The 27,622-nt window shown below is 38.0% G+C and overlaps 3 protein-coding genes across 9 annotated transcripts in view; 2 read left to right on the top strand and 1 right to left on the bottom strand.

Annotated features, from left to right (window-relative positions):
- Nucleotides 1–11,810, top strand: part of LOC122844588 (phosphatidylinositol-binding clathrin assembly protein-like) — a 32,863-nt gene extending 21,053 nt beyond the window's left edge. For 2 of the 4 annotated variants that reach the window (XM_044140207.1, XM_044140209.1), the window contains 11 exons: nucleotides 914–999; nucleotides 2,466–2,529; nucleotides 3,002–3,135; nucleotides 3,245–3,342; nucleotides 4,163–4,276; nucleotides 4,359–4,389; nucleotides 5,105–5,246; nucleotides 7,323–7,346; nucleotides 7,643–7,699; nucleotides 7,801–7,920; nucleotides 8,800–11,810. In XM_044140207.1, coding sequence (XP_043996142.1) covers nucleotides 914–999; nucleotides 2,466–2,529; nucleotides 3,002–3,135; nucleotides 3,245–3,342; nucleotides 4,163–4,276; nucleotides 4,359–4,389; nucleotides 5,105–5,246; nucleotides 7,323–7,346; nucleotides 7,643–7,699; nucleotides 7,801–7,920; nucleotides 8,800–8,814 — 885 coding nt within the window. In that variant the 3' untranslated portion in view covers nucleotides 8,815–11,810. Of the gene's footprint in view, nucleotides 1–913; nucleotides 1,000–2,426; nucleotides 2,530–3,001; nucleotides 3,136–3,244; nucleotides 3,343–4,162; nucleotides 4,277–4,358; nucleotides 4,390–5,104; nucleotides 5,247–7,322; nucleotides 7,347–7,642; nucleotides 7,700–7,800; nucleotides 7,921–8,799 lie in introns of all 4 variants that reach the window. The other 2 variants (XM_044140206.1, XM_044140208.1) reach the window with 1 other exon arrangement.
- A 1,943-nt stretch (nucleotides 11,811–13,753) lies between these two features.
- Nucleotides 13,754–22,332, bottom strand: LOC122844590 (RNA-binding protein 4-like). Of its 3 annotated transcripts, none has more exons than XM_044140213.1 (8): nucleotides 22,269–22,332; nucleotides 21,477–21,656; nucleotides 20,030–20,220; nucleotides 19,749–19,931; nucleotides 19,539–19,648; nucleotides 19,119–19,388; nucleotides 18,785–19,020; nucleotides 13,754–17,968 (listed from the first exon to the last, which is right to left on the bottom strand). In XM_044140213.1, exons 2-8 carry the CDS (start codon nucleotides 21,635–21,637, stop codon nucleotides 17,470–17,472), a joined length of 1,650 nt encoding a protein of 549 aa, XP_043996148.1. In that variant the 5' UTR covers nucleotides 21,638–21,656; nucleotides 22,269–22,332; the 3' UTR covers nucleotides 13,754–17,469. The 3 variants fall into 3 exon arrangements, with proteins under 3 accessions (XP_043996148.1, XP_043996149.1, XP_043996147.1); XM_044140214.1 differs by having other exon boundaries at nucleotides 20,036–20,220; XM_044140212.1 differs by lacking the exon at nucleotides 22,269–22,332 and adding an exon at nucleotides 22,187–22,240.
- Nucleotides 22,333–23,090: 758 nt separating this feature from the next.
- Nucleotides 23,091–27,189, top strand: LOC122844589 (ras and Rab interactor 2-like). Of its 2 annotated transcripts, XM_044140210.1 has the most exons (6): nucleotides 23,091–23,398; nucleotides 23,903–24,106; nucleotides 24,770–24,884; nucleotides 25,029–25,101; nucleotides 25,240–25,331; nucleotides 25,688–27,189. In XM_044140210.1, the coding sequence occupies exons 2-6, from the start codon at nucleotides 23,903–23,905 to the stop codon at nucleotides 26,896–26,898; spliced, it is 1,695 nt and encodes a 564-aa protein (XP_043996145.1). In that variant the 5' UTR covers nucleotides 23,091–23,398; the 3' UTR covers nucleotides 26,899–27,189. The 2 variants fall into 2 exon arrangements, with proteins under 2 accessions (XP_043996145.1, XP_043996146.1); XM_044140211.1 differs by lacking the exon at nucleotides 23,091–23,398 and having other exon boundaries at nucleotides 23,966–24,157.
- The last annotated feature ends 433 nt before the right edge of the window (nucleotides 27,190–27,622 follow it).

The raw sequence follows: 27,622 nt of genomic DNA, 5'->3' as shown, positions 1-27,622 counted from the left end.
TAGTGGACCGTGCCTTTTACTGAGCTGTAGTTATGTCTGTTTTGTTTTTGAACTTTTAGCATATTCTAGATTTCTCTGACAAAGGATATGCAGAAATGGCATTTTACTCTCTTTCCCCCTTTGAAATAAGTATATGAGAAGATTTTTCTTTGCCTGTTGTGTCTGCACTGTGGTTCTGTGATGCTGAAATGTAAAGCTCTGCGTGAGAACTATGGTATCACATGTGGTCCAAATAAACTCATTCATCATTTTATTTGCTTTCCAGTTAAGACTGCTGTCCAGCTGCTCAATGTGCATACCTGGTTTTTCATCAGATCTTTACATTTGATGGAGTTAACTTTCTTGGTTTCCAGAAATTTGCTTTCTTCAGATTGTTAGACTAATTGACTAAAGTCTCCAAAACAAATGAATCATGCATTGACAGGGCTTTGACCCTAGAAATGGAGTCCATGAGTTAACTCTTTTGGGTGGTAATTTTCAGCGCGGGTGTAAGTGTGTGTGCTTTCCAGGGCGTATGTGGACTGCTGGCCTCTGCATGGGCTCATTAGCTGGTTCAGAGACGAGTCCGTTGAGTTTCTTCTCTGAAGCTGTTCAGCGACGACGCTCTGCTCTGTCCCTATTTTGTCAGTCCTGCTGCAGATTTGCTTGCATGATCCAACAGCTAATGTGTGCATGCCGGTCAACCAAACCTGATGAAATCAAATGCAAAAGCAGAACAAACATGCTGTCGTAGAGTAGTACATGACTCTCAGGTCGGTGTTTAATTTCGCTGCTGCTTTTTATGTGTATGAGAGATACAATTGAGGAGACGAGGTGGTGAAAGAGAGCTTTTTACCCCACTTTGTCTTCCTGGCTGTGATTCTAATGTTTTCTCCTTAACTGCATATATCCCTCCCTCCCTCGCCCTTCTCAGGCTCCCAGCTCCCTCCTGGAGGCTTTGGAGCAGCATCTTGCTTCCCTGGAGGGCAGGAAGCTTAAAGACCTGTCTACTGCCAGCAGGTATGATCAAATGGGGAATGAAACAAATCAGGTCTCCTACACCAGCCACTTTGTCTTACTTTAAATCTATCTTTGATGCTACCACTGATCTGCTAAACCTACTACCACCACTATTTCCTTGTACTGTTGATCTGCAAATAGAAATGCTGCAATCAACAGGATTTCAAACAAGTACAGTGACTGTACTTGTTTCAATCACTGGCAGATTTAGATTTAAAATGATTGTGATTTTGTGATGAAATTAGACAAAGACAAAACAACTTCAAATGAGTATCAATTTAAGAAAAAAAAAAACAATTAAGCATTCATTTATTTGTTTTATTTGCTGTGGCATTTCAACAGGTTGTTTTTGGTAAAATCTTTGTAGTTAGAAGACCTCCTTACCATTGCCATAATATTTAACTCCTGCTACAAATATTCAATCAGATTCTATTCATAGACTACAAAATGCTAATATTACTACCAGTCATAAGAATATATTGGTCTGACTAAAATACTTCTTAAAAGTTAGCTTAAATTAAACTTTAAAGCATCTATAATTCAGTTTTCAATTCAGGAAAATCAAGCAAAGTATGAACATATTACTAATTTTCCAATTAATCAGATTTCCAGTTATTGTTTTATATGGTATGAATGAATTAATCTAGGGATATGAAAGTATTAGCTCTTATTTTCATTTCTTTTCTGTACAGATCCGGTGATTATTATGATGTAATATTTATGTATTTTGAAATATTTTCATCTCATTACGTTTTATTATATTTGTGCTCCACTACTTCAATGTATGATTTAGTCATGTTTGGAAAAATGCATTTTAAATAAAGTCTAAAGCAATCCATTGAAATGGCATTGATCTGGACCAACGAGACATCATCACTGTTGTTGTTGTTCATTTAGCCAGCAGAAAATATGTTGATTATTTACATCTCAAATATGTATCATCAGACTTAATTCTCTCTGCAAAACACAAAGTGTTGAGCCACATGCCTCAGTAGCACTTCCACCTAATCTTACTGAACTCAATCCATACTGGATGAAAAGCTCTGAATTGCACACCCTGTGGAAAAATCTGTCTGTATTAGTGATTGATAATGGCTGATTGCAATCTATTACACTCATCAATGGTTTTTGAGCCATTTGAGATAATCAGTAGCTGATGCAGAGAAATAACTGCTGATGCCGCTTTTCACAGTGGTATTGCAAATTTATTGGCCTCATCAACTGGCTGACGCATTCATCTGTCCTTTAATTGCCTTTATTGTTAACATAATTGCACTTGGCTGCAAAATTTTGTGGTCTTTAGCAGACAGCAGGAAAGTTACAAAATTAGTTTTATGTGAGTCTTGGTAAAAGATCAAGGCAACGTGAAGAGATTAAGCATGGCTTCTTTTTAAATTAGTAGGGTAAATAATGTATCTCACTACCAGATCCAGCACCTTGTCCAGCACAGTGTCGTCTCTCTCCAGCGCCGGTATCTCTCTCAGCCGCATGGATGACAAGACAGAGGACAACCGGCTGCAGCAGCACAAGGTGAGACCTTGACAGTGCGCCTTAAATACACATTTTGATGACACCTTTCTGCAGCTAAAATGTGTGAAAATGATGCATGATCACAGCACAAAGAGATTGTGTGCAAAAAAACAAAGAATTCAATTTTATTGGTGTTTTAGGAAAAAATCCTCCTAAAATGTGAGTGAACTGTGAAGAAATCCATACATCAAGTCTCTTTGTGCTCCACCGTGTTGTTAGAGTTGAATAGGCTTGTGCATTAATTCTGCAGTGCAATGAAATAAACTGCCTGCCTGGCCGCCAGCCCATGACATAAAGAAGTGCACAGTGAATAGAAAGAAAGGGAGAGTGTAAATAAGGCAGTTTTGCAGCACATTCTTTCTTCAAATGAAACAATGAGGTCATATTTTTTCCCCAAGTGATAAATGTTAATATTTTAACAAGCAGGACACAAATAAAAAACATGCATGATTTTCTGTTGCTTTCCATGCAGGACGACGGTCACAAAGTGATCGACATTCAGACGCCCACTGTTTCACCAAGCACCCAGTCAGTGGGCAGTGCCAACAGCAGTGGCGGGGCCACGGATTTCTTCTCAAACTCTCCCAGTGTACCCATCACTAACCAGTCAGTCCAACTTCATCTTATTCTCTTACCATAATTCAGACTGCGCAGCCTCCATTGTAAATTACATTAAAGGCCTGAGATGTAAATCTTCCCTTTTCTTTGTTTTTAGTGTGCCAAACCTGACCAGTGAGCTGTTCACCCTGCAGCCCAGCTTCACCCCCATCCAGACCACACACACTGTGCCCAACAACAACAATGCCTGGGGAGGTAGGACCGCACAAACAGCCAAACACTTACAAGCATTTAGCAGAGAATGCTGTTAAAGGCAGAGTAAAGTACACTAGACCTATAAATATTGAAAATTAGGAACATTTTCTTTTGTTCTACCTAGCAGATCAGCTATTTTAAAACACACTTTTGGACAACTAAAAATCCTTTTTGCCTTGCCTCTCAAAATCAGATTTGAATACCATTTATGAATGATGACGTGACGTCTGGATCTGCAATGTGCAATGAATCTGTTTGCATGTCTCAGAGCAAGAATTTGATATATTGCCAGAATTTTTGTGTTCCAAACTACAGTTTTTGTCACAAGTGGACTGGTCCCATCAAAGCACTTTTAAAGCCCTCCATTAGATGCCCGTTTGTTAGGTCTCCAAGCTGCTCCCAAACATTTTTATCCTTCTCCTCCTTGATGAATCATAACAATGTTTATTTATTTCACCAAAATTCAAGCTAGATGCTTTGTTTTCCTTACTTTTCTTTTAGGCAGACATTGTGTTATGTCTGTGTTCTCATCTGTTATCGTTCTGCAAACCTTTGGTTGTGTTCTCCCCTGCTCTGCTCTTGTTTTGGAACTTTTAGATTATTTTAAAACATATTTATTGATTTGATAGTTTATATGTAGCTATTATGAGCTACAAGCCTGCACACAAATGAGCAGGCAACATTGTAAAAATGTGCCTTTTAGTTTTCCATTACTTAAAGACAAACAGTAACTAGATATGCAGGGAACCTAACTGACTAGCCTCATGTCTTGTACTGTTTTGCTTTCTTGTCTCCTTTTTTTCATTTTTTGGGATGTCAGGAGACCTGCTAAAGCCGTCCCCTCCAACTCAGATTCACAGTCCTGGAGCTCCATTGCACTCTGGTAAAATGTTGCCCAATGATTTGGACGCTTCATTAGCAAACTTGGTTGGAAGTAAGTGAAATCAGTCATTGCTGCCATGTTTTCTTCTCTAGTTACTCCACTTCAGAGATGTAATTAGTGTTTCTTCTCTTAGACCTACAGTTTGGGGGCACACCGGCTAAAAAGTGAGTGAGCTAACCGAGAGAATCCTTAAATAAATGTTTATTTCTGTAACTAACTTCTCAAAGTAAAATTCAAATTTGATTAATTTACAGAGTATCATATTTCAAGTTTATTTCTTTTACTTTTGATTATTATTGATTGATAATCATTGCTTAATCATTAAAAGCAATAGTGAAAACCTAATATTTAGTTATTAACCTAATATATTTATTCAGAAAAGTTTGAATTTTACAGAAAAAAATATTTTTTTAATAAAACTATTTGGGCCTACAGATTTTTGAGTCCATGCAGTGCACAGTATAAGTATCAGCTCTTATTTTCTTCTTTTGTATGATTTACTGCATCAGTGCGGTGTAACATGGAGAGGATCAGTCTGTGGCTCAGCTTAAATGTTGAGAAAAACCAGGTTTTTGAGTAAAACCCTTCAGCTCTTCTGCATTATTGGCTCATTGCTGCATTTGGACACCAATGATGGAGGCCATAATATAACATGTCTGCATTAGAAATCTATTACTGGATGGGTTTGCATTAACTGTAACCCATGGTCATCAAAATCAACTTAAATAAATATTTGAAACATATGACTCTGTACTTAATAAATATAAATGATATCTGAGTTTGACTTTTTTATTAGATTAACTTTTCAATGACATTGTGAAGTTTTGAAATTAATTTTTTTGTATGTAAATTGCTGTTCTGTGTGTGTTTCTGCATCAGGCCAGAGTTCCAGTGGAGCCAGCTGGTGGAGAAGAAACCCACAGGAGGGAGCGGCTGGCAGACAAAGACGATGTGCACCAACACCAACTGGACTCACGCGACCCATCCCATGGCACCTGCACCCATGCCCGTCCCTCAGATGGTAACCAGAGCTTCGTTCACTTTCAGTCATTGTTCTCAAATTTCACTTTGCTGATTTTATCTAAAAATGCTCAGCAACACAGAACGAGTCAGGCAGTAATTATGTGTTGGTTTTGTTGGTAATATTCAGTTCCAACCCCAAATTTCTGCAAAATCATACGCCCTGAATTCGGGGGTATGAACATATCTAGATTAGTATGTCTTTACATTCCAAGCTTTGAAAAAACTTAAAATGTCAATATAACAGAATCTATAGCAACAGCTGCAGCATAAGCTTTGTTTTTCTCTATTTGTAAAAAACATATATGAAATCGTGATACTCTTAAATGACCACATAATTCCTATGATAGATTTTTATTGAAAATTATAAGTAGCTTTTTTTAAAAGCTTTGCAGTTCCAACTAATTTTGATTGGACTGAGAGCAAAAATAGGTCTTTGGTTTGTGAAGGTTAGAGTCCTAATCCAGAGTCTCTAGTTTGGCATTATGATTGTTTTGCATGTTTCCATTCAGCTTCCCCAAATTGTTTAACTTCTTTATCAAGAACTTTAAATTGCCCCTGGTTGTTTTTGTTTTTTGCAATTCCACTGCAAAAGATAACTGTGCTCTTACTCAATCAGTGTTACTGCTTTGGACCAAAAATTTATAAAAAAAACATTTGCTACGGCTAATATAACTCAGTTTTAACGCTGCAAAATTAGTTACTGCTTCTACTTAATTAAATGTGGTTTTATCTTTAGAGACATCAGTACCGCTGCGTTGGAAGCAGCAGCTCCAAAATACAGCACCAGTAAAATCAGACCTATAAATCATCAATCTGAAACTCTTAACCGCAGGAGTTACAATCTAAAACATCAATAAGAAGTAGAAACTGGAATAGTAATAAATTTTCAAAAATAAAAACTAACTTTCAACGGTTATGTGATGATTGATGTCTCTTTCACATCATCTTCACTCACTATAAAACTTGCAGAGCGTCACACTTTACCAACTTCTGTGAAAAGGTGCAAATGGATTTTTAGATCAATTTCACCAGCCCAGATTTACTTTCACTCACATTTACCAGAGAAAAAGAAACAAAAGAGATGTTAAAGTTACACTTTGAAACAGAGTTATAATTACCCCAAACCCAGAAAAAATGTGCAACATTAGCAGATGTTTAATAAATTAAATCAGATATGTTACAAAACTCAACTTTTCTTTTGCATTTAAATAATTCAAGTTATGGTTTATTTTTATTTGTGCCTTAGAACATAAATGCTTTAAAACAATATGTCACAAAAGGTTTTTATCCCCAAAATATTACTTTGCAAAGAAGGCTTTACTCTGCCTGCCTCTACAGACGTTGAAATCCTCCAACAGAAAAAAAAAAAAACAGCTTTAGAGGAGTTTAAACTGAGACTATGATGCTACAAAATATTTCTCAATCAAAAATGCTTTAGATTATCCACTCTATTCTATTTATTTTTTCAAATACATGTAGAATTTGCCATAATAAAACTTTAATCTGAATGGGCAAAAACATTTCCACGTGGCTAATATTTCTGCTTAAGTTTTGTTTTTTAAAGATTGTGACACAGGAAAATAAATATTACAGGTACACATTAAGTCTTAAAAATCTATTTTATTTGACTGCATTACTAATATTTCATTTAATGATACACACTGAACAGTCCCAACCATCTGCATACTTGAGTAAGTATTAGCACTTTTTCTTAATATGATATAAATAGTAGAAAGTACTTTTTGACAGAGTTTTGAACCATCAAGGACACCATCACTTATCCGTCTTTGCCCTTTGTGCGTCAAGTTATTATCTCCCTGTCTTTTCCATTCAATCTGGTTTCATCTTCATAATTTTTGGACTGGATAGGCTCTTTACTCATACTGCTCGTTTGTAAGGAAATGGTTCAGAAAGTCTGAGGCAAGACTTGAATACAAAGTGGAAGGGATTTTATCATGAGTAAAGGACAACGCTCTGGTTTCTGCACTTTTGGACATTTTAAGAAGTGACACAAGTTAAGCTTTGAGCACAAGAATTCAACATTTTCTCTTTTTTTCTCTCTAACTCTCAACAGAATGGGATGATCTATACAGGATATGTAAGTTTAATCAATACTTCAATGCAACATCAACCCCATCGTACTGTTGTTTTCCTTTATTCCTGATATTTATGATGATTTTCTTCTAGTGAAAACATGACATTTAAGATGAGAGTGCTACAGACTAATGAATCATTGTTTAATACAAAAAAAAGTCAATATCTGTGAAAGACTATTTTCAAAAGCTGCATTTAATCTGACTAAAGAGTTTAATTAGAAAGCATATTCTATTTTTAATATGAATGTAGGGTTATAGAACAAACAGTAACATTGATTTTTAAATTTTTCCCCTGCAGGCTCCAGCACCAGTGGCTTTTCCTATGACGACACCCCAAGTGCCTGTGTATGGAATGGTAAAGTATAACTGTGAACCTTGCAGAAATAACATGTTCTTAAATTAAACAAATATTAAAACATGTGTCAACCCACTTGTTCTCGCCTGTGCTTTAACCAGTTCCCTCCTCAGATGAGTCATCAAATGGGGGGCATTCCCATGATACCCCCACAGCCTGTCATGTACAACCAGCCTGTCCTGAGACCCACCAATCCCTTTGGACCCATCCCGGGTACACAGGTAATACAGACACAGAAACACCAATGCAATGATGTAAATGCAACATAATCCACCAACTACTGAGGCATAAAGAGGCTGAGACTGCAGAGAAAAAAGTAATGTAGGGAGAAGAATTGTCTAGATAATGCTCTGCATATGTTTAGCTACTTTACAGTCCAGGAAATATACATTTGTAGGCAATTTAACATCATCCAAAGCATATCTAGAAATTTCCTCTGACACAAATTTAAACCCTGGGTCTCACATAAAAAAGAACAAATTTCAAAACATATTTTAGTTTTACAAAGGGCGTTGAGTTCAATATAATGTTGCAATAACAATGTTGTTTGCAGGTGTGGCACTTTGTCAGATTTTTACAAAGTTATGGTTTCAGAGGTGCAGGAAATATTCTGATATTTTGTTTTTACAGTTTGAGGTTACATTATGATATAAATGTATAAAAATCATTTCAGTCTCATGAAATACTCACTATGAGGAAGCATCCTAATGCATGTAAACACAAGGGGTTCACTAAATAACAATATGAACAATTATTGAATCAATTTACATGTTAAATAAAAGCAATCAGATCATGAATATATTTTGATGTTGTATTCCTTGCTTGTATTCAAGCTCCTAAAAAACCAAGAACTGTGAAACATCATAATAATGATGCAATAACAGGTGCAGTGCTTATGGGGACTAATGACTAATGAAACTGTGAAACTGCTACAATGTGTGAAGCAACATTTTTAAATGTTTAGAAATGTGTGTTATGTTACACATTTTCCTGGCACTGCAGCAAGAAATGTGTTTATCGATATCAATAGTTGCCTGAAAGCATGATGAGGTGTTTTGTTGGACTGAATTACTCTCATTTCTCCTCTTTGCCTTCTGCAGATGCATTTCATGTAGAGATGATGTTGTAACCATAGCAGCAAAGCTGAAAGAGAAGAGGCAAGAGAAAGATGGAAAAGAAAGAGCTGATGGCAAACACAAATACAGAACCAAATCCAGTGCAGGAGGAAGAAAGAACGGCGAGGGGATTGGAGGATTAATAGAAGATGAAATGCTGATGTCAAATTATTGTCACTTCACCCTCTATTCTCCAGGTGGCCACTGATTTGTCTGTCTTTAACCCAGTACAACCCTGGAGCATCGGAGCCTCGTCATCAGTTCAGCCCAGCTTATCTTTGTTTGGCCTCTTCTAATGGCAATCACAGCCTCTGCTGACATAGCAGAGACTGACAGCTATGTGGAGGTTCTTCACCTTCTCCTGAGCCACCCCTCCTGTTAATAACCAGTATGAAAACTTACCTACATCTCTCCCTATCCAACATCTGAGTCAAACTTGGAGGGCAAATATCTCTTTCTCTGATTCGATCATTTGCTGGCACTTTACTCAATGTGAACTTTTGCCACGGGTGTGTTTCTGCGTAGATGATTCTAGCATCTTGTTAAGATTGGTTACTGATTGCTTGTCACCATCATTTGAAGTCACAAGTGATTTGAATGCTTGCGGGCGTTAGCTTTTTTTCTACATTTCAGTGAGCAGCATCTTTGATCATTTGTTCTTAAATGCGTAAAACAATGATTTTTTTGGGTATGCCTGTGTGGTTGTAAATGGACGTAGCTCTTTAGAGTTTGAACTTTGTGTGTGTGTGTAAATTATCTTTTGGTACCTGATGTCATGACTTTGTTGCCGGGTGCCAATGTGTTACTGCACTGGAACTAACCGATGAAAGCACTGAGCCAGACCCAGCTATTGCATTTGGATGTAAACAGACCTCTCATACTAACTTTGTTACTTGGGGACTTACTGTACACAATGTTTCCTTCTTTGTTTCCCCTTCTGCAACTGTGTGATATTGTGAAACCTCATCAACTGTCTTTTTTCACACCTTTAGTCTGTTTAGAAGCTTTCTTCAACAATGTAATTTGTTTGTCCATGTTTTCTCTGTATAGAATTATTTTTCATTTTTCCTGCTTGTTTTTTAACCTTCTCTTGTATACCTGTACTGCTCTAATAGTGAAACATAGAAGGGGATTTTCAGTCTAACCAGTCAGAAATTGTTTCATTTTCTCTCTCCCCTAAATTAGTTACATTTTAAGTCTTGTTCACCTCAGAAAAACTGGATTTGGGGCAAGCACTTCAGTCTTTGTGCAACCTTTACCGAGAAGACTTGGGTTCATGAAGTCTTATCGTATACAAACAGGACAGCTTAAGGTCGTTGCGAAAAGTCCAGTGAACACCCAACCATCCGAAAGTGGCAGAGGGGTTATGTCTTCTGATCACAACCCTGCTAACGCCTGCAGTGGTGGCGCACAGATGAATCCAGACAGCCGAGACGAGGAGCCTTAATGAGGCATTAAATGCTAATGTGGATTTTCTGGCAGATCCAAGGTCAAGACAGACACAGTCTGACGATATATATACATATATTTATAGCACAAACCTTCGAAGAAGGAACAATGCTCTGCTGCACAAAAACCTTAAAATCATTGCTGGGATGTACAGTGAAAAGGGGCAATAATCGATTGGGGGTGAAGTCGTTTTCTATTGATTGTGTCTGTTCTATGTACATGTACTTTGTGTGTTTGTGTGCACATGCCTTCGCATAGAGATTAACAGGGTCATGTTCCTCGGTTAGAGATGGAGGGTCTCTAAGCGAGATGGTAGTGTGTACTAACTTAGCATTGAGTGTTCTTGTGACAGTGTCTGAGTCTGTACAACACATCAGCTGTAGGTGGATTGTTCGCCTGCTGAGTACAGTCAAACTGAACTCTTCAGACGGCGGGTTATTTCTAACCAAATCTTCAAGGAAGACCAAAAGTACTTTAGTGTACTGTGATTAAAGGTTAAAAATCAACTGATACCAGGCTCCCTGCACCTAAGACTCTCCTACCAGCAGAGACTTGTGTTAGAAATCATCACCAAGCAGGCATATGTTGTGAGGTTTCACCTATTTGACGAGTTCAGCTGTTGTTACACTTCTCCATCATTCTTGTTCCAGTGGTTTGTCCTTCTTCTTCAGCTGAAAGCTTTATTCAATGAGTTATTCAGCTCCACAAATCAACCCACCCTGGGATCTGACTGTTACCGTGTCCCCACTGTATATAGGTAATGCTGTTCATGTGTTTTTAGCCGTGCTCTCTCTGTGAACGTGATCAAAGCCCCCATTGGATGACTTACTGTATGTTGGACAATTTATTGCTGTATCCGTGTTTGAATGGTTGTATTTTTGAAGGTGTCATCATCCAGGGATGGGCTTGGGTCGATGTTTGTGTTCTTTGTGTCCATCTCAAGGTGGAAGAGAGTGGGTGGGAGGGGTCAGGGGTAAACTATCACAACTGGTCAATACCAAGAGTGTCTTCATTGAAAAAAAGAGGACAGGACGGGGTCTGTCTTCTTTGAAACAGGAACATTTTTTGCACCAAAGTCATCATCAAAGCGCAGCTTCTTATCCAAGGTCACTAAGGATGGATGATATTAGAACTCCAAGGATTTTATTTTTTGTTTGGTTCTTTTATTTTCTAAAGACAAACAAAACTGTCTCTTTTGCATGATTATGTGTCGTCTTTTTATTGGCTTGTGTGCCCGGTAAAAGCATGACCATAGTGTGAACTCACTCTTACCGGTGTGTTTGGAAAATGAACTTCCTCATTGAGACTTCTTTTTTTTAAACTTACCTCTTGACATTCATCATCAGCTGTTTTACGATGTGGGGTCTGTAACTGTTTGAAGGTTGCCTCGCATGGATCAATGCAACTTGCAAGTAACCCATCAAACTTCAAACCAACTTACCACAACCGCATCTCTAAAACGCCATGGATGTCAATGTCGGTTACCACCTAACTAGACATTGCAGTCTTGTAAAAATTGCTCTTTATTAAAGCGTTGCTATTTTCAATACGTGTGTTTGAATGCTCGCTCCTTTTTCATAATAAGCCAGCAGTATCTTGGGAGGTTTGTGGTTCAAAGTACTGTAACACGTGTTTGGTCTGGTTCACGTTGTGTGCTGTTTCAAAGTGTTTGGGTGTCGTCCTGTCTACCATTAAATACCAAAATCCCACTCATCTTCCACAATGCAGTGGTTTCCAGAAATCATTCACTGGAAGCTTTCAGTTTTCTTTTAACACTGAAGACAAAGCAAATCAGGAAAATTGCATTGAGTTTGACATCGCTTTCGTTCAGCAAAGACATTTTTTTTTAGCTATAGGAAATAACATCTCTTAAAAGACTGATGGCCAACTTTTTGGACATTTAAGAGGGTTTTTTTCTTAGCAATTTATCTCGGAGTGCATTTCTACCCTACTTTACTCTTCCAGTAGTTTCAAATTCAAGTCAGGACTTTGACTGGGCCACTCAAAAATGATTAGTATTTTCAATCAGAGGAGACATGTTGGCAAAATTAAGATTACTCTAAAATCTGCAAGGAATATAGGTAATTTTCGGGATAATTATCGATGAAAAAAATAAAATGCTAACTAATGAAAACCACACACCAACCACTTTATTAGGTACGACTTACTAGTAGAATATTTTACACCCTATAAACATTCAGAATGATCAATTTAACACTTTTTGGGCTCATTGTAGCTTCAGCTTCTCTGTTCTCAGCTGACAGAAGTGATCTCCTGCTACTGTGACTCAACATTGAAGTTCAGAGATGGTGTTCTGTAAGCCAGTGTTCTAACAGGCAGCTATTTGAATTATTTTTTTCCTTTCCAACACCTTAAACCAGTCAATCCATTCATCTCAGACATCGCAAAGGCTTTTTTGTGTCCAATCACAATTCATGATGGATATTTTTGTTTTTAACCAAAGAGAGGGTTGTGCATGAAAATTCCAGGATCAGCACTTCCTGAAATACTCAGGAACCCAACCTGGCACCAACTATTATGCCAAATTCAAAGCCAACTTTTACCCCTTTTCTTCTTCAACAAATTGCTTCAGATGTCTAGATGCATAAATATACTGAGTTGCTGCCCTGCAGTTAACTCGCTTGTTTTGCCAACATTTCATCGAACAAATGTACCTAATAAAGTGGCAATTGCAAGTATAAAATCTTGTGATGTTGGATAAACTTATCGTAAAGTCCCTCTACAAATAGTTTCAACTTCAAGTCAGGACTTTGGCTGGGTCTCTCAGAATAATTAATAGTTCCTGTCAAAGGAGTTCAGCTAAAGGTGAGCATAATAAAATACCAATTCAATAAAAATACTCTGTTCCACTTTTTTTGAGCAATTCCATTATTTTGCCTTGTAAAAAAATTATAAAATGAAATTTTATTAGCATGTAAAATTAAGTCCCAAAGGAATATTTCTACTTGACAAATACTCTACATGATTTGTTTAAAATAACTTTGGACTTTCCTATTTGTCTGGCTGCTGAATGCCTGACTTGCTTTTATTGAAAACTGCTGCATTTTCATGTTACTGAGTAGATGCCCAGTTCTGTATCGGTTTTATCTGTCAACTTACATGCATAAACTAACTCATCTTATTACCTCAGCATACCATTTGTTTATACTGCATTCAATACACTCATTCGCCCCCCTTGTGTCCATTAGCTGTTCATTGTTGTTGAGTGCATGAAACTCAGCAGTGTCTGACAAACTCTTCCTTGCAGGGAGTAGGTTCACATTTAAATTTCTTCCAGCTAATTTTATTTTAGTACTAAAGCGATCAGATTACCATCAGGTTTGGATTGTTGTTTTTTTTTTTTATCTAAAGAGATAGATAAATGTTTTTTTGGAAGAAAATTTAATAAAAACATCATCTGATGTTCATCTCTGAGTTATTCCTGTCAAAAGCACAATCTTTACAAATATACACACAAAAATAATACAGGTTGGTTGAAATTCATTTATTGATAATGAAACATTTCAAAGAACAAAAAGGACAAAATGTAATTTAAAACAACATGGTAGAATTCGTGTTCATTGTCATTCTTACAAGTTGAAAGTGGCATCAAAAAAAATTGTTTTTAGGAGACGGGGAGTCTAGCGTCGAACCAGCAACCGATCCTGAGCCAGGTTATTCAACTTTGAAATGGAGGGCTCTTCATCAAGGCACTTAACCCCAAAGTGGCCGCCGGGTCACATTTATAAAACCTAAAACATCCCATCCCACTGAAATGTCCCAAATCTGGTTCTGGTTGTGATTGCCTGGTATTCTTTAAGTGGCAGGAAGCAGTAAAAACAAAATGGCAGCTGAAAACGGTCAGATTAAATATAAAGGTGGTATAAATGTCCTCAAAGAATTGTGTGACTTCAAGTCAGAAACAGGAATGTATCGCTCAAAATGCTTGAAGAAATCTAAGCCGGAAAACCAGAGGAGAAAAAAAAAAATCTCTCCCATTAAAAAACAGAAAAAAAAAGACAGGGGAAATTTTTCCAGGTATTCTGACAAATTAAAATCCCAAAGACAGGAAAAAAGGAATAGTGAGCATGGCTGATGCCGTTAAGTCAAAAATGATGTGCTTGTGAGTGTGTTCAAGTGTTTCGGGCCGGGGCAGGAGTGTGTGGTCTGAGTGTTTACCTTTAGTGGGGGGACACCCCCATCGTCCACAGCAGTTTCAGGCCTAACGCTGCTGTTTCCCCCATCCCACTCTACAGCTGCGTGCGGCGTACGTCCAGGGCAAGGGCTCAGTTTGGCTCCCTCCCACTCTAGCTGCAATAATCAGCAAGAGGAAGAAGGTGGCTGGAGCAGCAGCAACAACAATGCATGCAACTAACAGTTCACATGGAGAAGGTGGAATAATGTGGAAATGTTGAGTTGCTATGTGTCATTTGAACCTAAAACTGTCAGTTCAGGTGTCCCATGAAAAACGAGATGGATACTGTGAGAGGACGGTAAATTAGCATGTTTGGTCTGTTTTTGATGTGTTAAAGAAAAGAAAAAAATCCATTTTGATTAAAGCGCTGAGTTAAGCTGTTATTAACTGAGATAGGGATTCCAGAAAAAAAACTAATCCTTGTTTTGACTCAAAATAAAAAGGTGTGCTCTGGTGAAAACAGCCGAGAGAAAAAAATAATCTGCCCTTCACACTGCAGCTGGAGCAATCCAGAAACAACTTCTACATCACCTCATTTCCATTTCATTCGGTCAACACCCGAATAAAACCACAAGATATAACGGAAGAAATCTCTCAAGAGATGACTGTAGTCAACAATTTTTGCAATCTCAACTTCAAACCACTACAATACATACGTACCAAAGTGTACATTTCCCTTACAGGTCTGATGTTTTCTATAATGGAGGGGAACCTGACAACCGGCGGGGGAAAAAATAAAAAACAGCTACTAATGATGTTACTCCTGGCTTTTGCAAATTCAAATATGTACACAACAAAAAATCTTACCAAACAACAGTCTAAAATTATGCAATGATGTGAATGCAAGAAATCTATTTTCACTAAAGAATGAAAGTGAATTCTGAATGGAATCCAAAGATTCTGATTTGATGCTTTAGTAGCTACAATACCAGACCCCTATTGTACAAGTAAACAGTCTGGTGATGAAAAATAATCAACAAATCAAAAGACCAATTCATTCCCCACTTTTCACGTATGTTGTGATAGTCAAAATATGTTTGTGTGATTGATTTAAACTGCATGTTAATATCTAAAAACTGTATGTTACAACATACATCTATTTATTTTGGTTCTGGTCTGCAGTTTGACCAATTTATTATTTAAATGACCCCTGATCAAACCAAAATAACAAAGTGGATTCTGGGAATTATTTTTAATGAAGTCATATTATAAACACATTTTCTTAGCAGAATTTTGAAATTTACTTTTAAAAAATCAGTTGTCAAAGTGGGTGCAGGTGCCCCCTTTTGGTGGGCACAAAATGAGGGAGTCAAACATCTTGTGGCAGATGAAACCATTTAGTGGCCAAAACACTCAAATGATCAAAACTGTGAAGTTACAAGGTCAGCCAAGGAGCAAAATGAGCAGCTTCCCATTTCTAATTTGTTATCCAAGTTGAAATGAAATTCAATCTCTTTTATTTTTACTACTACCAAACTTCAGTCATATCTAAGGAAAATAAGTAAACACCTTAGGAAAACAAGTTCAAATTAACCAAAATATTCAAAGTTTTACTCAATTTTTCATTTTCACAAATCCCTTTTTGATACTGGGACAGCTGACAGGATCCGACTGATACGCAGTCACTTCAATCCAAACAAGTCCTTCTGTGCAACATCAAACTAACAGCAGACTAAGCCAAAATAATATATCAGCATTTTTTAAATTAATGCTAATTAAGCAAAACTCAGAAGCTAATTGTCATCAGACAAAGCCTTTTTTTCAGAAAGCTACATGGTGAGCTGCATCACCTTGATTTTTCTCTGTAAAAAAACAAAAACAGTCAGATTTACCTCTCAAACCATTTAATTCCTATTATTTGCAGCTAGAAAAACATCAAGCTTTTAAACACCAATTTTATAATATTCGTTCTGACCTGCTGATTCACATTTTTTATTCTAAGATGTACAACACAAAGGAGAAAATTTGTGCTCCAGGGATCTGACAGAGGTAGTAGTTATTAATATACAAAAAAATTAATTCATTAAAAACACTAAAGCACAATCCCTAACCATTTTAATTTTATTCAGCTGACCAAGGGCATTAAAGTAGATGTCATTGGTTGATTTATGGACTGTAAATGGGGATTTAAAGTTTTAATGTATTTAATAACTTTGGGTGAAAAAATATTTATTTTTGATAACTGACCTGTCTGTCACAGGACTAAAACTCCTGACTGACTCTGATTTGGGGTTGATTAACTGGTCATCTCTACTCAGAAGTATTAACTGCAGCAATCGTTATCTGAATAAACAGAAAAAGAATGCCTTAAAACTCAGTTAATCCAAGGCTTGCTAAACACTCTGCAAAGTTTTGGGCTCAGGTCACCCACCACTCACACAACACTGGAACAGTTTTCTGGAATAAAGCCCCGACAATAAATCTTTAGAAACTGTTAGAAAACAGTTCTTGTACAGGTATTCAGAGAATATTTCACATTTTATTGATTGATGTTGACCGACTGAATTTTTTGTTATCTTTAGCTTCCCCTGGCAATTTAATAAATTGTTGGGCAAAGTAATTAGGGAAAAATGCAACATTCTGGATCCCCTAAGGAAACCACAGAGTAACATTTAAGCAAAACAAGTCTGTGGAAAAGAAACTATGAAAAGTATAAAAGGGGCCTAGATCCAGCAACAAAGTAAAAATGCTAAACTTCGTCCTCCAACCTAACCTTGTCCCCGGCAACAGTCAACTAGGAACCAGTTCTGCCACAACATCTAAAAAGAAACTTTGAAAGCTGACCAATATTGCCGAATTACCTCCACGTGTTTAAAGATCTTCTTGCTAACTGGTCGATAACAGGAAAAACATTTAGCCAAGAAAGAGAAACGATGCTTAAGATGCAAAGCACATTCGAATACAACCTGGCTTCCTGTTCGAGTTTCCTTTTAAACTGTCCCTCATGTAAATACATATACGTGAGCACACACATTGGCAGTGTGTATGGAGTGTGTTGGGGAGGGGTGGGACTATCGGTAAGGAGGTTCTGGCGTGTGGTAAGGGTAATCGTGACGCTGGGGCGTGGGTTGCCCGTGTGCGGGTGTCTGCTCATACGGTGTGGATGTGGAGTAGTTTGCCGTTGCTGGGTAAGCTCCAGATGAATCATATGCTCCTGATGCACCGTAGCCTCCAGACGTGTCATATCCTGCCGAGGCGTCGTAGCTTCCTGAAGAAGCATTGTAATTCCCAGATGAAGTGTCATAGGTCCCCGACGACGTGTCGTAACCTCCTGAAGCGGCGTACGTTCCTGGGGCTGCATAGGCGTCTGTCGAAGCGTAAGTTGGCGGTGCCGTGTAAGTCCCTGGCGGTGCAGGGGCGGTAGTGGGAGGGGCTTGTGTCTGAGCGCTCCCCGGTGGAGGAGGCGGTGGAGGAGGATTGGTGTAAGCATATTGGAGGTACTGGTACTGTTGCTGGTACTGCTGATACTGTTGGTACTGATGCATTTGCTGGTAGTATTCTGAGTATGACCTAGAGAGCAAGTTCAAGTTGAGTACCAAGTCAAAACAGCAGAGAAAAGGAAGAACACTAAAAGCTCAACTCTTACAAAATACTGAAAATATTTAATGAATTTTAGAACCCTTGGAGAAACCTCTGGCTTGACCTAGATAATTTAAGATTATTTATTCCCAGTTTATACTTCAAAAACACAAATTCTTACAAAGTATTTTTGTCTAGTTCCTAGTACAAATATCTTAATACACTTGAAATACGACAAAACAAACTTTTACAAGTCATTTTCCAGCAAGAAACAGGAGCTTGTTTTCAGTTAATAACTCTTTAATATTGATGAAAAAGTACTAGTTATAAGTGAAATAATCTGCTAGAGGATTACATTTTTCCTTACAATATGGAAAAATTTATTCTATCAAACCCTTCACTCAGTGACAGCTGGAGGAAATCACCAGCACTTCTCGCAACCCTGGAAGGAAAATCCTGTTAAATAATGGATATCTTGTACCGATGATAGATTATTTCACCAATAATTAGTAATTTTTCATCAATATTAATAAATTATTGACTTAAAACAAACTATTTTTTGCTGACAAGTTACTAGTAAGTTAGCTTTGTCTTATTTCAAGTGTGCTAAAATATTTGCACAAGAAACAAAATCAAAACTACTTGGTAAGACTTAGTGTTTGCAGTGTACGTCATTCTATGTTGTCTCCAATAAAATGTTTTTCCTCACCAGATCACTGTTACCGTTATGTGGGAACAGTAAATAATGACTTCAAATATGATAGAAATGTGATTTTCTTTAGACTCCACTGCAAATGAATGTGTTACCTAGCAACAGGATCCGCCCCTTCAGACGTAGTGGTGGCAGGTGCTGCGTCTTCAGAGACTCCAGGTGGTGTCGGCAGAAGCGTGCGTCGTTTGGGGCGTATCTGAGCAAAGGAACCGGGAACCGGGTCAGGAAGAAGAGGGGCCCGGTTTCCTCTGATTGGACTGCGGTCTCGTTCATTTTCTGATGTAGCAGCTGCTGCTGCTGCTTTTCTTCCTGCCTGCTGCTCTGCCAGAACCTATAATTCAAATTTAATGAAAAAATATTAATTAGGCTGGGTTTTTTTTTTAAGAATTTGTATTAACAAAACATGTTTTAATACAAAAGTTAGCTAGCCTTCTGTCCTTCCTGAAAGAACTTGGCTCTTGCTGCTTCGAAGAGCGTTGTGGGATCTGGAACAGCAGGTTGCTCTGCCTCTTCAGCAGCAGGATTGTGATGGGCCATTTCTTGGTAGACCTGGTCAGCAACAGCTCCATACACCTGGCTGGCAAGAGCACCGTATATCACCCCATCTGCCCCCTTAGAACTGGTAAGGCCTTTGAGAGCAGCGTAGGTGGGGTCAAAGGTTGTTGTGTTGTAAAATGAGTTATGGACACTTTGTTGAACCTGAAAGAAGAATTATGGACATTATTAAAAAGACATGAAACTCCAATCTGACTTGACTAAATGGTATCAAAATCAAATGGAAGGTGTACAGTTATTTAACTATTTGATTTTAACCATTCATAAAAATGTAAATTTTATTATTTTAGTTACTTGTATGGGCAGGCCAGCGGCAGCAGCAGCGGCAGCAGCTAGCACAGCTGCTTGACTCTGGTGATGTTCGAGTGACGGAGGAGGACGTGGAAGAAGACCCTCTCTGCCACCTGGAAGCAAGGAGCAAAAATCACAAGTGTGAAAGGTTGTATTTTATTGTTTTTTTTAATAAATAAAGAAAGCTGGATTCTTCATCTTCAGTTGCAACACCTCCGCCTGCAGATGAATCTCCGCCCCCTGGAATCTGATTGATCAAAGGTTGCGCTTTGGAAAGCTCCACAGCCAGCTGACGGCCCTTGAACATGGTCCCGTTGAGAGCCTCTATAGCTGCCAGGGCCTCCTCCTTCCTCTCCATATGCACGAATGCGTACCCAACATTTGAGCATAACCTTGCTGCAAAACAAATTTTGCGGCCATCAGCTTACAGGACACAAATGCTTGACTATTTCTGTATTTCTTTTGAGTATTACTAGCCATTCTGGTTTATATACCTTTACCTTTGACTTTATCACAGTCTAAAACTCTTCCAAAGGTTGAGAAAAGCCCATGGAGGTCATCTGCTGAACATGTTGCGCTGATGTTTCCTACAAACACTTTAATGGAATTAGGCGGGCGAGCACGCGACTCTTCAACAACTAGTGGCCTGCCTCTGTACTCTTTGCCATCCAGATGCCGTATGGCCCTGAAGGAATAAAACTGACATCAGAACTTTGGACAAACTCAGCAAAGATTATATACATTTAAAATGTTTTGTGTATTCTTATTAATAATGTAAGTTATGCTTTAGTATAATATTTTCCAGGTGGTTCTCTGAAACAGTTTTCAATATTAAAAAATGCTTCTTTTTTTCAAAATGAAAAGAATCATCTCACTTTTTGGCATTTATTGTGATCATGGGGCCTGCAGTCATTATTAATTAGAATTGGATTGTTTCAAGATTTAATTTTAACACTTGAGTAAGCTAGTTATAAGCAGCCAACCAGGAGAAGCGCTTATACAAAAGCATTTCCTATTTCATTAACAAAACACTCAAGAGATTATACTCCACTAACGCACAAAGGAATCTGCCAATATTCCATCTTTTAAAATGTCTGACAACAAGTAAAATTGTAAATGCACATTTCTTATTCTACCTGCTACAAATCTTCCAAATATATTCCAAAATTAAAGCAATTTTGGGCAGATTTGGAACAGTGATGACTAATTGGGAAGTTGTTGGAGCCATATGTGGTCCCCACATATGGCTCTTTCGCAGCTTTTCACCTAATACAAAAACACATTTCCATGTGTCCTTTGGCAAAACGTACAACTCTGACCCGATTCTAATTAAAACAATTTAACCCCTTTTCATTTATTTAAAGTACCGTAAGGATGTTCATATTTAACACCTTATACTTAACCTATTTATTAACAAAGCATAAGTTTGTCAAAAATATTACTGTTTTCGGCTCTGACATATAACTTCAGTGCCTTTACACCTGCTGGTTACTGAACTTCTACATTACTCTACAATTTTTAGAATTTTCTTCATAACAGTTAACTGGTTTTGTTAAACTATGGAAATTCCTATTTTTAAGCCAAACCTCTTTTTATAGAAACATTTTCATACTAAATGAGTCAGTAGTAAATAGAGGGTTGGCTGACCGGGGTTTGTAGGATAGACACAGGATAACGACAAAACTGAATTAAATCATACATTTAAGAATTAAATGTAGATCAATATCAGAAAGGAGTTTTTAAGGACTAAAATTGAGATCATTCACAGTTTCCTACCTAAAATTATTTGATCTGTAATTAAAATATTTTTTAAAAGTTTACATTTAAATCAAGGTGGAAGAAACTTTATGGCCTTTCCGCACTTGTAAGTCTATTAAAATCTCAACACGTCAAAAACACCAATCCATTTCTGAAAACAAATAAATCTGGACAGTTACATACCTGTCTGCTGCGCCCTCCCCTTTCAGGGTCACGAACGCATACTGTCTGAGCAAAGAACATGTGTCGATTTCTCCATACGGAGCGAAAAGCTTATTTAGTTCATCTTGAGTAGCATCTAAAGGAAGGTTTCCCACAAACAGCTTCACGTTCTCACCGCTCATCTCTGTATCAACCAGACATCTGGAAAAGAACAACAGCATTTATTGGAACAAGACGTTAGGTTAGATATTCCCCGCCGAACGTTAGCTACCCATTTGCTAACTTCCCACGACTCTCCAGAAATATAACGTAATGGCACAATCGTAACATACTGGGGTTTTTTAACATTTCAACAAGAATTGTGGTACAAAAAGAGTCCGAATATTTGCAAAGATGTAGCTTTCTGGCAGGCGTGTTATAAGCTAAGCTAATATCACCGTTAACTTTAGCAGTGAAATCGGTTTGGGAAATTAATAAGCATACTGTGAGACAAATAAATTAGATATAAAGAGACAAATTGAAGATTAATTAAAACAAAACGACGTTTTTGTGGCAAATTTTTTTACAACTATCAGTTAACTAAAACTCTTGGCCATTTTGTTTAACGCTAGCGTTAATGATGCAGCGTTAGCCGTGCAAGCTAAAGCTAACAGTGCTGTTATATGAATGAATTTGCAACGGTATGTTTCGACTAAATACATTTTGGTTAAAACACATACAAACAAACATACCGAATAAATGTTTGTTTGTTTTCTGTATTTAAATCAAAGACCAGACAAACGTTTAAGCCTAAATGGTGCTCAGATAGCTTACCCAACGCGGTCGTAAGCTGATGTGGTTCACACGTCACATCCGGCTACGCCATTCTAGAAAAAAAAAAAAAAGTAGCATTGCCACGATCAGCAGATTTTGGGTAGTTTTAATAACTAATAATAAAATTATTTGTTTATTTGAAGAAAAACTTGTTAGGGGATACAAACAAAACGTCACAAAAACATGCTCAGCTGTAACCTATATTAAAATTATACTACGTTATATTTTAGTAGTATAAACAGTAGAGATCCTTTAAAGCATCAATAATAGTCAATGATAGTTATTTTTTTACTCTTTCGGGTATACATTTTGTTCTTCAGATTTTCAAGCAAACTTTAACAGCCATATAGATCCGGTCACCCTGACTCGCCATTGAACTGCAGGAAAATAACAATAGGCTACCCCAAAACTAAGATACAAAAAAGCAAACATTTTTGCATATAAATCAAATATTTACACCATAGCATTTTACAGAAACAAACCAACCTATTGTGCTCCCCACATATGGCTCTTTCGCAGCTTTCTTTAAGAAAAGTCATTAAAAACTGAATGATTTGAGCTACGTCACTCATAATACAAAAAACCAGAAGGGTATTTGGAAATTAAATTTAGAAATAGTAGAAAAAAATCTAGGTTTAATCAATGCATGTGAACAGCAAATCATGTTTGTTTCGCATGTTTTAAGACATAAAAAATATATAGATAAAAACCAGCCCCCCACCACACACCCCCGCTCCCATGGCTCACCTGCTTGTTCAGGTCGAGTTACCAGCAGGAGGCGCTATTTTACCAAATTAACCCAGGCGAAGTAATCCACAATCAATGACTGTTGTGAGAACCATAGCTTTTCCCATCAGTAGTGCGCGGGCTATTTTTTTATTTTTTATTTTATTTCTTTATTTTTTCATTTTTTACACGACTGTATGAGGAGATTTGTTTCCAAGTGACATCCTCCTTCCAGGTGGGCTGGAAGGAGGAGCCACATACTCTTGTGGATCTGTAGACGCACGTCATGACAGGCCGGAGTGGAAGGATCAGTGAACTTTTTCTTGGTTGGAGACGGAAGAACATGGAGCACGCCACGATAAACTGGAACCCGAGGGGATAGAAAACAGGATCTGACTGGAAAGGTACATAGACATAAAAACATCTGGTATTCTTAATATTTGAACTGTTCAGACTTAAATTAGAGCTTGAGGAAAAGATCGAGTTTGAGATAGTTTCCACTCTTTAAAGTGGAAGGTTTAGGAACGCATGCTGCGCAGTCAGAATGACGTTGGCCTTCATGCTGTCGGTAGCGTTTCCACATAATAGAAATAAAGATGTTGATGTTTGACACGAAGTTTTATTTTTAAATATGATGTGATATCAAACTTTTCTGTCTGTTTAGGCTTTAACTTGAATTGACATTTCATTAAGCTTTCTGTATCTCAGAGCTGATCCAGTTGACCAAGTCTGGACTTGCAGTTCAAATCCAGACAGATTTTCTTTGCGTGTGTGTCTCAATGTGGAGCAGTCTCACCCATCTTATTGACTAAGGCATAATCAACACTGATAATATAATGGGACCGCCTGATCATTACTGATGCAACTAATAACAGTGTAGGTCCTGATGTGTGAGTGTGTGTTTTCAGATGGCACAGCAGGAGGAGCCTTTGTATGATTTCCCAGAGCCCGCCCAGCCATCAGAGCGTAAACTCCTGGGGGTTCAAAGAGGAAGGGGCTCCCTGAGAAGCATCAGCGTGTTGGACCGTCTCCTGCTTACCGTTCCTGTCTGGCTGCAGCTGTCCATCAACCCGGCAAACGCGCTGCACATTCTGCAGAGGGAACCTCCTGGGGTCTGACACAAATCTATGCAGCACACCTTCTTGTTATGCACACACAGCGCTGTAAATAAGTATTTGGCAACTTAAAGATTACTCCCGATTTTGCTTTTTTGTCACGCTTAAATTTTTTTTAAGCATGTATGGCTTGTTTAAACCACTCATGACCCAAGTGTGTTTGAGTCCAAGTTAACAAATTAATGGCCAGATAATATTCTTAAGGATTTTCTGACTGCTAGCAGAATTCAAAGCTCCATCAATTAGGGCAAGCTTTCTAGGTCCTAAAACAGAAAGCAGACCCAGAACATCACACTACCACCATGTTTGACTGCCAGTAGAATCCTTTTTCCTGAAATAAATTTAACTTTTGTATTGCCACCATTTTTCCAGAAGACCTGGAGATCATCAAGATATTTTCTGGTGGTTTTCATCTTGAACCATGGATGCTGGTTTTTGCTCAGTCTGTGTCTTGTTGTTGAATCATGATCAATGACCTAGATTAGATTAGATTAGAAATTTGAAACGTCTTCCTGGCTGATAGATGTCAATGACTTTGTCTTAAATAGGAATAAATCTGTAAGGGAAAATATACTTTTTCACTGACTGTACTATACACTTTTAATTCATGTCTTTTCACCAAGCTGTCTCTTGCATTCAGTATTAAGTTTTATCTTACAGACGTTCCTGGTAAGAAAGTCCCGCACATCCCAAAAGAACGTGCTCTGTGTTCGTTTGGCAGATGACAGTGTGCCGTCATTTGTTCAGGAGTTTGGCATCAGGGAAGAGCAGTCCAGTAAGACCATTATTCCACCTCTAACCCCATGTTTTTGTCAGTCTTGTCTCACAAAAATAACTATTTCAGAAATTGTTATATGCTAGTTATATGGAAACAATTTTTAACCACTGTGACACATTTTTGCACTTTTCTTATCAACAGCTCTGTCTCTGGAGAGTTCAGCCATCAGCTTTCCAGATCTCCCTAGACTAATTTCCTTTTATTGTGTCAGCAGGTAAAAAGGGGAAACTCAATGTTCCTTTCTAGTTTTATTTCAATCAATTTCATCTTCCAATCTATATTCCATCTTTAATCATTCAGTATTTAGGTGCTGGAGCATTTTGTGTGATTAGATGTTGCATTTGCATTTCAGAGATGTGCTGCCTTTTCCTCTGGAGCTCCCTGAAGCCATCGCAAAGGCGTCATCACACAAGGAGCTTGAGTCCATCTCCCACATGGGAATTGGTGAGGGAATTACCCGTTTCCTCACAGCAGATTTTGCAACCTACTCTTTAACTGTCTGACGCTTTGAAGAAGGGATTTAATTACATAACTCATTCACAGACAGTGGATTTAGAAATTGTACTGTATTGTACAATTAAAGTGCTAAATTGTTGCAATGGAAAAAATTTGACAATAAAAAAAGTTTAAAAGTTTATACATGGTTAACAGTTAGCTAAAATTAAGATATATTAAAGAAAAAATACATATCAAATAAAATAGGGGTGTGCACACTTTTGAGAGATATATTATTTGCCAAAGATATATTAAATGATATTAACAGAAAAGTGCACTATAATAAGATCCCAATTCTTTTCTAGAATTCTGGCGTTCCCATCTGAATGTCCGTGGACCACGGGATCCTCCTAAGCCCAGAAAAGAGGAGAAGCCAGACGTTGCCACATCGACTCCACCTGTTCTTCTACAGACTAATTGTGCAGCTGAGCCAGACTGTGTTATCCAACCGGATGCAGAGAATCAACTCAGTGCAGCTGAACCCCACTCAAACAGCACTAAATCTGATTCAAATCCAACTCTGTTCCAGGAGTTTTGTCCGATCACAACGCGGAGCCCCAGAGAACTGAACTGCGGCTCCAGTCAGGGCGCCCTCTGCTTCATCAACCCTCTGTTCATGCAGTCACAGAATGCTTTCTCCAGAAGGCGCATGTTCAAACGCAGCTTAAAAATTCGAGTTTCCACAGAGACGTCAAGCTCTCTCTCCCCTCCGCTCGCTCCACCACCTCCTCCACCCCTCATACCTAAAACCAAAAAGAGATGTAAAGTTTTAAAAGGAGGAGGAGTCAAACCCAAAGGAGGAACACTTCAGGTTGAGCAGCCTCCATCAGTAGATCTTTATGTCTGGCCAGAGATACAGGAAGAGGGCCAAGCAGAGTGTGAGATGGACCACACTGAAGCCGACATCAAACAGGAAATGGCTTTAGCTCAGCTACCAGCCATAATGGAGCATCTTTTAGATGATTACATGCAGCCTTGTTCTGCGGTCAGTGCCCACGCTCCCTCGCTTTCTCCTTACCAGTCGCCATCAGTTTCTCCAAGAGCCCCCCCTCTTTTCCCCAAAACGTGTCATTCCCACTCTCCTCGCTACTCTCCCAGTTCTTCCCCATCCTTCTCACCTTATCAGTCCCCGTCTATATCCCCCAAAGTGCCTCTCTCTCTCTCCCCATACGACTCGCCCAGCATTTCTCCGTCTCTCTCCCCTGTAACCTTTATGAACTCCTCTTTGCTGTCAGAACAAGTCTGCTGTGAAGAGGCTGCTCCTTCAGGACCAGATGAGCAGAGATCAGCGCAGGACACTGAGGATGAAGCAGCATACATGGGTAGGGATAAAGACGATGATGAAGAGTCAAAGGATTCGGATGAAAAGAAGGAGAAAGAGGAGAACATGGATGTAAAGAGCACTGAAGCAGAAATGTTCAGTTCTGAAAGGAATCTTGAAGAAGCAACAGAGACTCCACCTGAGTTACCCCATAAACAGGACACACTTAAACAAAGTGATGAGCAAGCACCTTAGACTGTGGATGCATTTAAAAATAGTTACGGTAATGTTTTAAACATTTTTCAAGAATGAGCAGAGATACCTTATAGGAATAATTAATATTTGAGTGACATGTTTCTTAAAACGTGTTTTATGTGGTCTTCCTTTTCAATTAGGGAGCAAGTCATTTTTTAATTTAACTCAGCTAAAATTAGTGACAACAGTTGAAATGTTTGCAAAATAAACCCCTCCATACCAATCAAGTCTTCAATCTGCAAATATAGATTCTTGTTCTTGCAAGTGTGAAATAAATCATTCTCAGTTAAATATGCTGCTTTTTTCTATTATTATTAATAGAGTAGCGCATTTTAAATATATCCTTGAACATCCGGGGTTTTCCAAAATTCAAGAGATGATAGGAGATAGCTAATATAAACTAAGATAACTGTTAAAATACAGAATTTATTTTCTTATGGGAGAAAATGGGAATTAATGAACTATGAATGAAAGTAGACATCGTGGATCACCAGGTATTTATTTATCTTCAATTTTGACAAGTAATGTGACGATATTGTTGTGAAATGCTTCCACTGCAGTAACAGCTGAACATATTTTGTTAATGGAGTAGAAAAATATGATAAATGATCATTTGTGCAGTAGTTCATGTGCTGGAGTATATTATAAGAAAGGCCATTGAACAAGAAGCATAAGGAGTCAGAAACAAGAAACATTTTTCCTCAATGCACTGAAAAATATTAGC

This window comes from Gambusia affinis, linkage group LG15 (genome assembly GCF_019740435.1).
Source record: "Gambusia affinis linkage group LG15, SWU_Gaff_1.0, whole genome shotgun sequence".
NCBI lineage: Eukaryota > Metazoa > Chordata > Actinopteri > Cyprinodontiformes > Poeciliidae > Gambusia > Gambusia affinis.
This window is presented reverse-complemented; position numbering and strand designations above follow the sequence as displayed.

Excerpts from the sequence above, each read along its gene's own strand:
- LOC122844590 (XM_044140213.1), bottom strand. The coding sequence starts at position 21,637 with ATGAGCGGTGAGAACGTGAAGCTGTTTGTGGGAAACCTTCCTTTAGAT. Across the intron at positions 19,932-20,029 it reads TGATAAAGTCAAAGGTAAAG|CAAGGTTATGCTCAAATGTT; the intron begins GTATATAAACCA and ends TTTGTTTTGCAG. Across the intron at positions 19,389-19,538 it reads CCGCTGGCCTGCCCATACAA|GTTCAACAAAGTGTCCATAA; the intron begins GTAACTAAAATA and ends TTCTTCTTTCAG.
- LOC122844589 (XM_044140210.1), top strand. The coding sequence starts at position 23,903 with ATGGCACAGCAGGAGGAGCCTTTGTATGATTTCCCAGAGCCCGCCCAG. Across the intron at positions 24,107-24,769 it reads TGCAGAGGGAACCTCCTGGG|ACGTTCCTGGTAAGAAAGTC; the intron begins GTCTGACACAAA and ends TTTATCTTACAG. Across the intron at positions 25,332-25,687 it reads CATCTCCCACATGGGAATTG|AATTCTGGCGTTCCCATCTG; the intron begins GTGAGGGAATTA and ends ATTCTTTTCTAG.